This window comes from Pterocles gutturalis, unplaced genomic scaffold (genome assembly GCF_000699245.1).
Source record: "Pterocles gutturalis isolate BGI_N339 unplaced genomic scaffold, ASM69924v1 scaffold15495, whole genome shotgun sequence".
NCBI lineage: Eukaryota > Metazoa > Chordata > Aves > Pterocliformes > Pteroclidae > Pterocles > Pterocles gutturalis.
In genome coordinates, this window is record NW_010138757.1 from 11,280 (window position 1) to 24,245 (window position 12,966).

Below are 12,966 nucleotides of genomic sequence, written 5' to 3' on the forward strand. Positions count from 1 at the left end.
CATTGGCTAGGAAAGGGCAAATTTGGAGCAACCCCAGGGTTGCTATAAAATGTAGCTGGTCTAGAGGAGATGTAGACCATGTCTAGAAACAGAAAGTTGCATCTTTTTCTGTTGCATCTTCTCTCTCTTTTTTTTTTTTTTTTTCTTTTCTTCTTACAGCTGCCTTCTGGTTTAGCTGTACTCATTGCATACATGGGGAAAAGCTGGGAATCCAGGACTTGTGAAATAGGATGTCTTTGAAATATCAAAGGGAAAACCATGAGGCAGGAAGCAGATAGCATCATCTGTGTGAGAAAATATAGCAGACTTCCACATCAACTATAACAGCATAACGGTCTTATTCCGTGTCCTAGCGCTAAACCCACGCAAGGTTAATCCCACAGCTGGTTCATAGGTTCTGCCATGAGTTGCTGGAAGGAGTGCCCAATGGCCTGAACATCACCTGGGGACCAATCGCTGCTCAGCAGTCAGCTCCTCAATTCCTTTCCTCCTGGCCTCTTCTGCTGTGTTTTGGGGTTTGGGTTTTTTTTTTCTCTCCTCTCTTTCACCTGACGTTTAGAAGGTTCTTAGATCCATCGGTGAGTAGGCAGACAGACTGATAGTTGCTAGGTAGATATTTACTCCTAGGTAGAGCTTAGGTACTTCAGATGTAGAATTAAACCTACAGCATGGTCCAGTTTTCCCTGGATTGTCCCTGGCGTGTGCTGTCCTCTCTACTAGTTTGCACACATCAAAACCTTGCCAAGAAGTGTGCTACCAGATTAAGAAAGTGGACAGTCAGTATTCCAGTGCCTGGGACTGTCTTATTTTGTGTCAAAAGCACACGTTAGAAAGCAAGCACCACTTGCCGTGATTTATAGCTGTTATACTGGCTGGTGGCATGACTCGAGGGTTGGGACTCACAGTTGCTTTACATTAATACATCTTTTTGATTTGCTTTCTCCTTCCCATTCTCTCCTCACTCTTTCAAGTTTCCAAGATTTCTAGCTCTCCCATTCTTCTGGGTTTCAGTCACACTTGTTTTTTTCTGGGTTTGTTTTTAGCTCCATGCTGTACTATTAATTTTGTCAAATTTCCTCTTTCAGGTAGTCATCAGGAGGTCAAGGTCACCTGTCATACCTTTATATGTGGTTTGTTTTTTTTTTTAAAAAGACCTCTAGTGTATAATAATCACCTCTTTCTCTCTCTCTGTTGACCAGATGATGATGTAGGTGTCTCAGGGAGACTGGCTGCTTCCCCATTTGTCAGCTGAAGCTAGATCAATAGGAAGTCCATCCTATGTGTTAAATTTTACTGGTCAATCACCATTGACCCCAGATGGTTTTCTGGCAGGTGATGCTGAGTTGAGGTGGTGGAGGAGAAACAGGCAACACAACATCTCAAAGTCTTTTCTGGCCCTATCTTCTAGGTTATTCTGAACCCTCTTGTTAATAAAAGACTTTGCTGAGCCAGATTTACCATCCTGCAAGGATTCAGTCATATATTAGTCCCCAAAATGTTAGTCTCAGAAGCAGAAGACTGGTCTGTGGGTGAAGCCATGAGTGACACACCCGTCTTTGCACGTCCTCCTGCCTCAACTGCGAGTCAAATTCATTGGTTGTGGCAATGTGTATTTATGAAAGCGGTTTCCTGGCCTCTTCAGCCTCCAAAATTGCTGAAAAGAGAAGAATATGAGCTATTCAAGAGGAGAAGATAGGTAGCAATTAGGCATATGAAAATGTACACTGCTCCTGCCAGTGGTTTAATGGCTAGCGGGAGGACAAAGGAGACCATAGCCATGCTGGTTTCATTGCTTTGATGGAAACTTGCATTAAGCCAGTAAATGCAAATAGAAAATAAATAAACAAAAAAAAAAGAGGGCTGTTTCTGTATATTGACAAAATGGGGGTTCCAAACCCACAGACCAATGCTCTGGTGAGAGGTGGTTACATCTGATTTTAAATTTAAAAAAAAAAAAAAAAAGAAGAGAGAAATGTGCACTGTCAGTAACTAGGATGAGTTGTGAGCCTTTAGGAGGTGATTTGAAGGATGCCAGGAAAGGACAGAGCTGGGAATGGGGCTCTGGCCCCCTTCCACTGTCAGCAAGGGGCCCAGGAAAATCCACCATTGCCCTCTGCTGGAGTCAGGGCTGGTGGGACTGGGGATCCAGCTGGTGTCAGGGGAGGCAAAAATCCAGGAGAGAGAGGCAGGGAGAGAAAAAGAGAGAGCAAAGAGGAGAATGAAAAGAAAAAAACCAAAGGGAGTGTTAATTAGTCCAAAAATGAGAAAATGCATCAGAGTTTGAAAGAGTTGGGTGAGGAAGGAAATGAGTAAGATGTGAGTGGAATGATAAAAATGAAAAGGGAGGGAGAAAGGAGGAGAGGCAAACCCAGGAACATTAGAAGAAGGAAGGAGAGGGGGAAATAAGCAAAGGAGAAGAAAAAAAAAAAAAGAAGGATGGGGGATAATGAGTTGTAGATGAAATTAAGAAGACAAAGGAGAAAATCTGTCATGCAGGGTGTATGGCTGAACGGGTGGATGAGTCAGGATCTAGGGAAAAAAAAAAATGGTTTTCCTGTGTTCAGGGAGCAGGAGAGAAACATCCATAGAGGAGTAACAGCAGGAGAAGGGGCAGATTCAGGGAGTCACAGCTTGAAAGCTAAAGGGATATTCGTGATCGCTTGTAGACTGTGTGTTTATTAAAGGATAAGAGCCTGTTACTGTTGCTTGAGATGTTCCTCTGTCTCTGCAATGCCTGCAGCTCCAGCAGGGAGAGGAGACCCTGGGTACCTCGTGGCTGTGGAAGTCTCCCCGGGGATGCTGCACTGACTTAATGAATTAATGGTAGAAGAGGGACTCTCTCCTGGGGGAATGCTCCCCAGATGTTGCTGCTCACAGTGGTAAGGGACTCCCTCTTCAGCCAGAAGTGGAGACATGAGGACACGTTCACAAGGATGTGATGGAGGGGAGCTGGCTGTTTTGAAACCTTAGTTCTCCAGATGTCATTAGACTGGGTGGTAGAAAAAAGAAAAATCAGAGGATCCTTCTAGATCTGCTCCTTGACACTGTTAAATACAATGGTTGATCAATTGTAAGGTTTTCCATATAGCTTCACCCTCCCCCACCAACAGGCTGCTTGTAGTGTGATGGGTCCAGGAGATTATCATGACATATCTTGTTACCTGCTATTAGAGGTGCTCCTGTATCTCCGTGGGCTCTGTCAGTGCTCTCTAAGTGCATAGTACTGAATAGAATATCCAGTTAGCCAGTGAGCGGGACTGCGATTGAATTCTGTGCCGTTTCCTGATGAGCTGGAAAGCTCTCAAGGCCAACCATTTCTACAAGGTTTTTCTGCACTTCCCAATATTAGTCGAGACGGAAATAGCATGAGAAGAGCATTTGACCTCTCCGATTCCATTCCCTGATTGAACTGGAAAAATGCAGGGGAGGAGGAACACAAACATTGCAGATAACAGCAACAATAAAGCTCATAAAATTGCAAAATAAAAGGGTCAGGCAGAGTTAGTTAGGGAGAAGGTTTAGGCTTGCTTTGACTCTGTCTGAGGGAGCATGGCATGCATTTCTTTTTCTCCTTTTTTTTTTTTTTTTAATTTTGTCTTTCAGAATTTAAGGAAGCATTCTCACTCTTTGACCGGACTCCTAAATCCGAGATGAAAATCACATACGCACAATGCGGGGATGTCTTGAGAGCTTTGGGGCAGAATCCAACCCAGGCTGAGGTCATGAAAGTGCTTGGCAGACCCAAACCAGAAGGTTGGTGTCCTCCTCTGTGTTTGTTTTGAAAAAAGATCAAGCCGAGAATTTTTTGTGAAGCAGATGAGGTCTCCATTTTCTAATGGAAAAATTAATGTGAAATAACAAAGGATGTGGAACAACTTCTGCAAATCACTATCAGAAAAGTTTTCAGACATTTTTTCAGACATTTTCTGAGTTATTTCTCTGTCCTTTCCTTCCGCTGAGGTGGAACATTTAGGCCCTCATATAGCAACTATGACGTCAGAACATGACGGTGGCATAGTGGCACATAAGACAAGGAGTCATATGTGAACAAAATTCCCTCTAACCCTCTTGAAAGGCAAAAAATTGGGAAAATGGCATCCACAGCCCTGGTCCTGACTATGTGAAGATCCTTTCCCAGTATGGTTTTAAACATTTCTGCATTATAGGGCTGCAAATCAAAGTTGATTTCTTATTGGGAATGAGCTTCTCTTACTGTCTTCCACTTAGTTTCATAGTTTTATGTCGTATGAAAGTCTTGGGAGTCTAACAGTATTTTCTTTCCTTGATGTCTGTATATATCAGATAGTAGTATGTGATCTATCTATCTGTTAAAAACTTGTATTTCTCTCTTTGCCAGACCTCTTTCCCACTCTATCCATTCTTCCATCTGTACTTACGATATTTCTGTGCTCTTTTCTCTCCTTTAGCTGGCATTCATTGCCACTGTTCTTCTCTCCTCATGTGGTGGATGCCCCATGGTTAGTCCTCAACTCTGCCCGAATCCACCAAACTCTCATTTCCATCTGTGTCTTTGCAGACATGAACTCCAAGATGATCGACTTTGAGACCTTCCTGCCCATGCTCCAACACATTGCCAAGACGAAAGACACAGGCACCTATGAAGACTTCGTGGAGGGTCTGCGTGTGTTCGACAAGGAGGGAAATGGAACAGTGATGGGGGCTGAACTCCGCCACGTTTTGGCTACGCTGGGTATGGAGAACCTTTCCTCATGCTGTTTCATTGCTGAAGGCTTTCCCATACAGCTTGTATCATTATGGGTAACCTTTATGGAGAAAATTACTGGGCAAGACTTCAGTTATGACATTGTCCTCAGTTATAAAGACCAAAAAAAGTTCTTTAATAATAAAGCTAAAAATCACTGACCTACAGCTCAAATATTTGTCCTTCCTTCCTTCCTTCCTTCCTTCCTTCCTTCCTTCTTCTAGTGTTTTATTTCTCCAATAAATATTACATTTCTATCTCTATAAAATTATCCACACATTGGAAACCCCATCTGTTCCTTCAAAATTTGTCTCCATTTTTCTTCCCCTTCAAGAAAAGTTTTAAGGCGACTTTTTAATCACTCATCTGTTTAACAGAAATGTCTCTGAAATGGAAAGCTGTTTTTAAAGGAGGGATCAATATTTCTCTGTCCTCTCAAATTTTCACTTCAGGAGCTCAGTTTTTCACAGAGAGTGATGACAACAGAATGAGTGCAGGACAGCAAATTTGGCTGTAACTTAATGACAGGTTTCCAATTTGGATTACAACACACTGACATGTCATCTGAATCCAGTAAGCATTTCTCAAAATCAACTTTTTCTACTAACATTTGTCCACTATTAAAAAAAAAAAAAAAAAAAAAAAAAAAAAAGGATGAGCCTTTACAAAAGAGATTCGATTTAAACCAAAGAGTTCCAATGATGGGTTTTGACCTGGAATATCAATTCAAAAAGCCAAACATTTTATGTTCAAGGATTCTCATTCAATTACACATACATCTGTCTTAATGTCACAGGGAATAAAAAAATAAAGTTATATTATTTTTCTTTTTATCACTGATAGTCTGGGATTTGTTGGGAGACCAAATTCAGTGATGACAAAAAAATGACAGAGGGTCAGGATCGTTGCCCTGTCTAACCTCACCTGGGATGAAAAAACCACTGTGGGCAGTGTTGTGAGTTTCGCAGTACTAGAAATAAATAATTTTGTACTTACCCTTCATTTTCCAGTAACCCAGAACAATGTGGCAATGTCTGATTTTCAAAGACCAATAGGAAATATTTCAATCTTAAGAATTAACAGTTCTCTTTAGAGTAGCATCTCTAAATACTGGTCAAATCCTAGGTGCAGCCAAATATTGTGTAAATTAGCATGCTTTTCTGTCCAATTTTCAAAAAATTGGTTGAATTTTCACAGGTTCACATCAGCTGAAGACTTGTTCCTCTGTGCCAAAATTCAGTGGTGGAAAAGTGGAACAACATGAGTAGCAGGGCACACCCAATGCATTTTGCTTTATTTTAATTTCAGTTGAAATCATCCTCAAATTTTTCCCATACTTCTCTGGAACTCATTTGATCTTGTCCTAAAATCAGTGACTAATATGAGAATAAAGAGATGGATTGGGTTGATCTCTCCTTAAACAGAACGAAGCCCTACAAGCAAACAATCACCCAATATTTGGATAATTAAATTAAATAAATCACTGATTCAAATCAGGGATCTTAAGTTTGATCTTGGAATCTTCCTGAACCTCAAACTCAAAGGCAAACTAGATGATTGAGCTTGCATAGTGAGGACTTGGTTAAAAAGTAACTAAAGCCTTCAAGAACCGGCACTTAGAGAAAGCTTATTCTTAGAAAAATTAGTATGTGAACAGGATATCATGTGGGTTTCCATATTTATTCTGTCTCTTTGGTTTTCAGATCAAATTTTCACAGTTTTCAAGTTCAAGAGTAGCTTTCCTAGCAATCAGAACCACAAATTAAACTGAAGAGAAAATCGTTCCCTCTTCTCTCTCTTTCGTATTCTTTGATTATTTGAACTGTGCTTTGTAAACTCTTTAAAAAGGGGTCAGGTACTACGATACTGAACAGGAATTTTGTTTTCCACCCAGGTGAGAGGTTGACTGAAGAGGAAGTTGATAAGCTAATGGCTGGTCAGGAGGATGCCAATGGTTGTATCAACTATGAAGGTAGGTATGACCACTCCAGTCTGAGCAGTGGTTGTGTGCTTGAAGGTTTCCTTGCAATTATCCTGAAAAACTTCAAATCTGTGGAAGATCTGGCTCCCAAAGATCAGGATGTGTGCTCTAGCAAATTTTAGACCAATTCAGATTCTAAATTCACCTGTTATACTTTATCTGTTGAAGGTTATTCATATTTCCAAAGCTGAACGGATGCAGACCTTTCAGGAGGTGGGGCTGTATATTCTTATTTTGTTTGCCTTTTTAAAAAAAAAATTGCATTATTTTTCTACTTGCTCCCACAGTTCCTTGTCCTCTCAAAGAGAGATACACATCCCTTTTAAGACCTCCTTACAGAAAATCACTAATATTTCCTTCAAAAACTCTTAAGGTTGATTGGTGACTGACCATTGGTCATCTTGGTGATTTAGCTGGTCTGTCATGTTCACTGAGCCTTTTATGAAAGTTTGGGAAACCTTTCTTGCAAGTATTTTATGGGTAGAAATATGTAGATTTAGCCAACCCAAATGATTCATGAATTTATGCTGAATTCATTGCATGGGGGGATTATTGGGAAGGAAAAAATATTTCCTTTCTGCAAAATTTATTTTTCCTTTTATTTTTGAATTTCAAAATTATATGTAATGAATGTTTTTTAAAATGGAGAAAAATGTAACCCAACCCTTTTTGAAACAAAAACTTAATTTGGCTTTGAAATATCTTGCTTGTTTCTAAAGCTGAGTTCACTGGAGAGTTATAATCACGATTCCCGACTTGACCTGCTGTGGATTCTGGAGGTTAACTCAAGGCACCTTCAGTGCCCCTTGACTCAGTACTGACATGATGAAGTCTTGAAAGCCTTGCAAAAGGAGGACCCAGAGTTTCTCATAGCTATATACTTTGGAAAGCCAGTTCCATATGGCAGCCAGGGATTAAGCAAGCTCAGGATTTCCTGATGTATGTGTTCTGCTAGCTACCTAGACTGCTGGCTCCACTGCCCTGTATGTGTGCTATCTTAAGGATTTGCAAAGCATTTAGCCCCTGGTATCTGGGGTTTTATTTTAAAAATGATGTGGTCTTCATTGCATCAGAGGAAGCAAGATGGGTGAACTCATACAACAACCAAACTGAGATATCCAGGATTTACTGAGTCCAATGAAAGGGAATTGATAAATGACCCTTCTCTTTCTCTCCTTTCCAGCTTTCGTGAAACATATCATGGCTAACTGAACACCAGGTGAGTCTCTTCTGTCCTCCTTGCACACCCTGTTATTTTGGTTCTCGCATCTGAGATAGGCTTAAAGAATGTGTAAACGAAAATCAAAGAGAGGGACTTTTTTCAGCATACTGTACAAGGAAGTAGGACAAGAATGAAAAAAAAAAGTCATCTTCATCCTATCAAGTGCACAGAAAATCAGTGACCTTTCTGCCATTGTCTGGTAAATCTGGATGACTTTATTTTAGAAGTTCAGTGTAAAATATCCTAAAATTTTTTGGTTTCCAAAGAGCAAGTGCTCGTTCCTTTATGATTTCCTGGAAAGCTCAAAGGATGCATATTTTTCATGTCCACTCACATGTGTCTGCTCCTAGACTTCTAAAAAGGCAAGGAGATAGAACTAAGCTGTCTAGAGAAACAGAAGGAAAAAAAAACAAGGAAAAGTAGATAAGGAGTAATACATGCCTATGTCACTGAACCTACACTCGGAGGATAATTATTGGCCTTCCATAAATCTGGCTCCCAATATTTCCTGGCAAATGGGTTGGTTTTCCAGGAAAACACATGAGCTTTGTCCAGCACATCTTCTGGCTTTGCTCAGTAGAGTTCTCCAGACCACAGTACCATTAAAGGGTATCTCCGTCTCACCATTGCAAATGAGCTGAACTCCATTTCCAGTATTTCCTGGTCATCATTTATTTTTGTATTCCTGGAAAATGTGCCCACTGTTTTCAGCTGGCATTCACCATTATTTAACTCTGTTCAACTCTGGGGAAGGTCTGACCTGAGAGTTAACCAACTCTATCTATTCTGCAAAGTATCTGATAGAGTGGGAAAAGCAGTGGCTTCCTTCAGATTTGTTCTGGTTGTTTTGGATTTTGTTTGACTGGGTTGTTTTTTTTTTTTCTTCTGCTTTGGTTTACTTTTATTTTTTGGTTTTGGAGCTGACATTATTCCAGTCCACTGAGACCTCTCTGCTTGTGATGCCTTTTGATTATGTTCATTGGCACCCCAGGGAGACAATTAAGTAGGAGCTACATCCAGGTCTTTGGGACTTTTGTTCCAAGACATAATTGAAGAAAATATAAACTGCCTAAAAAGGATGACTGGTTATTTTTCTTATTGTAGTCCAGTTTTCTTCCTCAAAGGCATTTATCTTCTCTGAACATGCACTCAATTTTCCTACACTGGTTCCCAGTTTTCAGTTCCAAGGATCTGGACTGGCCCACAGCCATAGTGGGCAATCCTACAGCTAGTGTGATCCTCACTTGTTGTTTAGAGATGTTTTCAATCCTTAATCCCATCCTAAACCCACTGCCATGGGAAATTCCCATTCCAATGCCAAAAGTCTTTCTAGTCACGTAAAGCAAGGTGGTAAGTTATGAGCAGTGGTAAATTGTAAAGCTGGCACAGGGCTGGGAGCTGCAGCATTGGGGCCAGCAAGAGTTTGTTTATGATGGGTTTGGAAAGGGAGCTGAGAGCTCCTGACTCACAGAGGCTCAATGTGCCACTGATTTGCCAATGAGCCATGATGGGCGTCATTCTGGGGTGGCATCTTCCACTCCCTGCTGTGTTGCTGTTTGCATTTTTAGTGAAAGACAAATGCAGTCTTCACCCTTGAAAGGGTGATGGCCCTTTGCCATTGAGCATAAAACAAACAAATCCACAAACACTGGATGCAAACTCAGTGGGAATCTGGATCTGAGTCCAAAAACAAAATAGTGGCTTGTGTTTCTTGGACATTCCCATATGCTGGAGGAAAGCTAGAGCTGTATCTCAACATAAGAACTAAACTATGTCTTTCTTTTCACTTTCCTTTTCCTTTTCCTTTTTTTTTTTTTCTTTATTTTATGGGCATAGTTGTTGTGACCACTCTATATCGACTTTTCTTATATATAGCCTCTCCACCGGCTTGTCCCCAAGTGCTATATATTTTTTATAACACAGAGTCATCAATTACATCTTCAATTAGTGACTCTTTCACCATTTTTTCCAGTCCCCTCAGGTCAAGTGCTCTGCAGGATTATAGCCAATTACTCTTCCTTCCCAGTAGGCATTGCTGTAGGAAACACTCCCAGACTGCCTACACATCTACTCGTTACACTATTCAGTGGGAAAGGTACGGGCAGCAGGACAAATTAAGTTTTCTCACATAGGTAGAAAGCACTATACTCTACCTGTGGTCCAATGACCACTGTAGTATGGAGTAGGACAGTGGGATACCTGGAGTGGACTCCATGGCCCCCCATGAACGCAATGCACACAACTGTCCCCCTTGCCATGGGAAAGAACGATGAGCAGAGTCAACCTTATCTCATGGCTTACCTCTTCGGTGCATACCCATCCCTGGGAGCTGATCAAACAGCCCAAAATGCTGGGAAGGAACGTCTTTAGGAGCAAGCTGGATGTTTTCTGAATTGTCCAGATGCCTACTTCTCTAACACAGACTTTGTTTTACAGAAATACCCTATTTAAATTTAAACATAAGCTCAGGTAGTGGAGGGGCTGTCCATAGTGTGTACACAGAAGCTCAGTTCAGTGTCCCACATGTAGGTTCTTGGTGTTGTTTGAGGTGTTCCTGTGTCTCCTACATCCATGGATTCGCAGAAGAGATGCAGAGCCCATGGCAGACTTGCACGTTCTGACAGCTGGGCAGGGTCCTCCAGGACATCTCAAGTGGCTCCAGGTGCTGAGGGGTGGAGAAGCGAATTGAGCCATATGGCTTGAGCTCACGTGAAAACTTAGAATATGCCACCAATATTTGACTAGCTGACTTAGTCTTCCTTGGCTCCCACCAGATTTAGATGCCTACACGTAGGTGCCTACGTGAAAGCAGGTTATCTCTGCTTCCAGACCCAAAGGGGGTCCAGCTCAATGGAGCATGCAGAGTGATTCGCTTCATCCAAAGAAGAGACATCGATGCAGTGAGTCCAGCTGCCAACATCAAGAAGGACAAATCTCCCATGAACACTATGTTGTATTTGCTGTCTGTATGGGAATGTTCTGAATGCATTGAGGCTCTCAAATTGTACCAGATGCTTATGGTTCAGGAACTGAATCCTGCCTGAAATCTAGACGTTAGATAAGAGAAATCCCTCTGCTCAAATTTTGCTAATGGAAGACTGACTACAGATAATAGAGGGATGACAGAAGTAACAGAAACTGTCCAGTGGTTCAGGAACTGGACTGTTTTTCTGGAAAGCTGAGTCTTTACACTGGCTTCATGTCTGATGTGGCTATATCACCTTTCCATAGAATCATAGAATAGGATCATAGAATCATTAAGGTTGGAAAAGACCTCAAGGATCATCAAGTCCAACCCAACACCACCTAACTCACTAAACCATGTCCCCAAGCACCCCATCGACCGGTTCCTGGACCCCTTCCAGGGATGGTGACTCCCCCACTTCCCTGGGCAGCCTGTTCCACTGCCTGATCCCTCTTTCAGTGAAGAAATTTTTTCTAATATCCAGCTTAAACCTCCCCTGGCACAACTTGAGGCCATTTCCTCTTGTCCTATCACTTGTTACTTTAGAGAAGTGGTGGGTGGGTGCTGGCCTCTCACTGCTTCCCATGTTTTGTCCATCATTTACACTTGAGTGTAAGCTTGTGGTGTTGGGACTTACTAAGGATATTTTGTCACGTTGTGAGATTGCTCTTTGATGTCAGTTGGCATCTACATAGTGCGGAGACACTCAACTGTAGGTCTCGCCAGCAATAAGTTAAGTACAGATACATGAGGACCAACGAAGCTGATTCCTGGTGGCATTGTTTGTTTTTTCTTTCTTCCTCTAATGCTTAAAAATAACTTTATTTTTAGGACAAGATAGGCACTGAGAACCCCAGATGCTGGCCTTGGATTTTGATGTAATGGAATGTCTTCTCATTTTTCAGCCTGGATTCCCATTGCAGCACTACAAAATGTGCTGTCCCCAAAGTTATTTGGACAAATGTGGTTTTTTTTTTTTGTTTTGTCTTGTTTCTTCATGGGAAGAGGATGGCCTCTGTGGAGATTCAGCACACTCAGGAAACTGAAGAAACTGGAATCTGAACTATGAATACCTGGGCATTGCCATTTTATTTTTCTGATACAGAATATGAACATCAATAGAAAATTGTCTAGTGAGAAGAGAGAAAAAAGGAGTAATTTTTTTCGTGACTAAATCAATCAAAAAATCTATTTGTCATTTAGCCATATTCTCCCTCCCTTCTTCCTTCCAAAAAAACTGGACCTTTCTCTTTGTGTTTATTGCATTAGTAAAAAAATATCTGTAAGAGAGTAAGGGAGAAAAGAAACTAAACTAGTTGTATAAATCTCATGTACATAAGGAATACTCTTTAGAGAAGAACAGTAAAAGTAGAATGCCCAGCAATCAGCAACAAACACAACCTTGTTCCCATCTTTCTCAGCTTTGGAAGATACCACTGTTAACATATGAGATGTAAAAGAATAAAATCAAAGCAAAACAGAAGTGTACACAATCTTTGCTAAAATCCATCTCTTTTCCCCAAGGATTACTTCCCATTCCAGCAGTGTGACCTCTGAAGCAAGTAAAAAGTCTTTCCCAACGTAAATTGGAAATTGTTCTAATAAATGTGTCTTCGTCCTGTAGCTTTTTGCAGTAAAACATGGGATTCTTTGTCACCTGCTCTCATCATTGTGTCTCTGCCTGTGTGAGGGAAGGGAAAATGGGAAATAAATGCTGTTGGGAAAAACCTCAGTAGAGGCGCAAGAAAGTTGATAAGCGTGAAGAAGCACATGGATTAAGTTGGCTCATTTTCTGGGGAATAAAAATTTTAAAGTGAAAAAAAAAGATATATCTTTTGGGGGTGGAAAAAGGAAAAGCTAGAGGCTGGTGCAGTTTGTTAGGAAATACCAAAAAATATGAATATTCAACACTCCATTTAAACAAGAGGTATTGTTGAAACAATAACTTGGAAACTTAGTGGAGGAAAGACAATTAGTGAAATGTTGGGATATCAGGATACAAACTGCATAGCAATGACTGAATAGGTCAACCCCACAGAGAAGAATTGCTATGAATGAAAGAACACAAACTATCC

At 41.0% G+C, this 12,966-nt stretch overlaps 1 protein-coding gene across 1 annotated transcript in view; it reads left to right on the plus strand.

The window, feature by feature from the left end:
• MYL3 (myosin, light chain 3, alkali; ventricular, skeletal, slow) overlaps window positions 1–11,808 on the plus strand; it is a gene marked incomplete at its 5' end in the record, with an annotated part of 13,121 nt that extends 1,313 nt beyond the window's left edge. The window contains 5 exons of the mRNA XM_010083133.1: window positions 3,604–3,753; window positions 4,538–4,711; window positions 6,618–6,695; window positions 7,888–7,923; window positions 11,723–11,808. Of these exons, the coding sequence (XP_010081435.1) occupies window positions 3,604–3,753; window positions 4,538–4,711; window positions 6,618–6,695; window positions 7,888–7,916 (431 nt within the window). The remainder of the gene's footprint in view (window positions 1–3,603; window positions 3,754–4,537; window positions 4,712–6,617; window positions 6,696–7,887; window positions 7,924–11,722) is intronic.
• Between the last annotated feature and the right edge of the window lie 1,158 nt (window positions 11,809–12,966).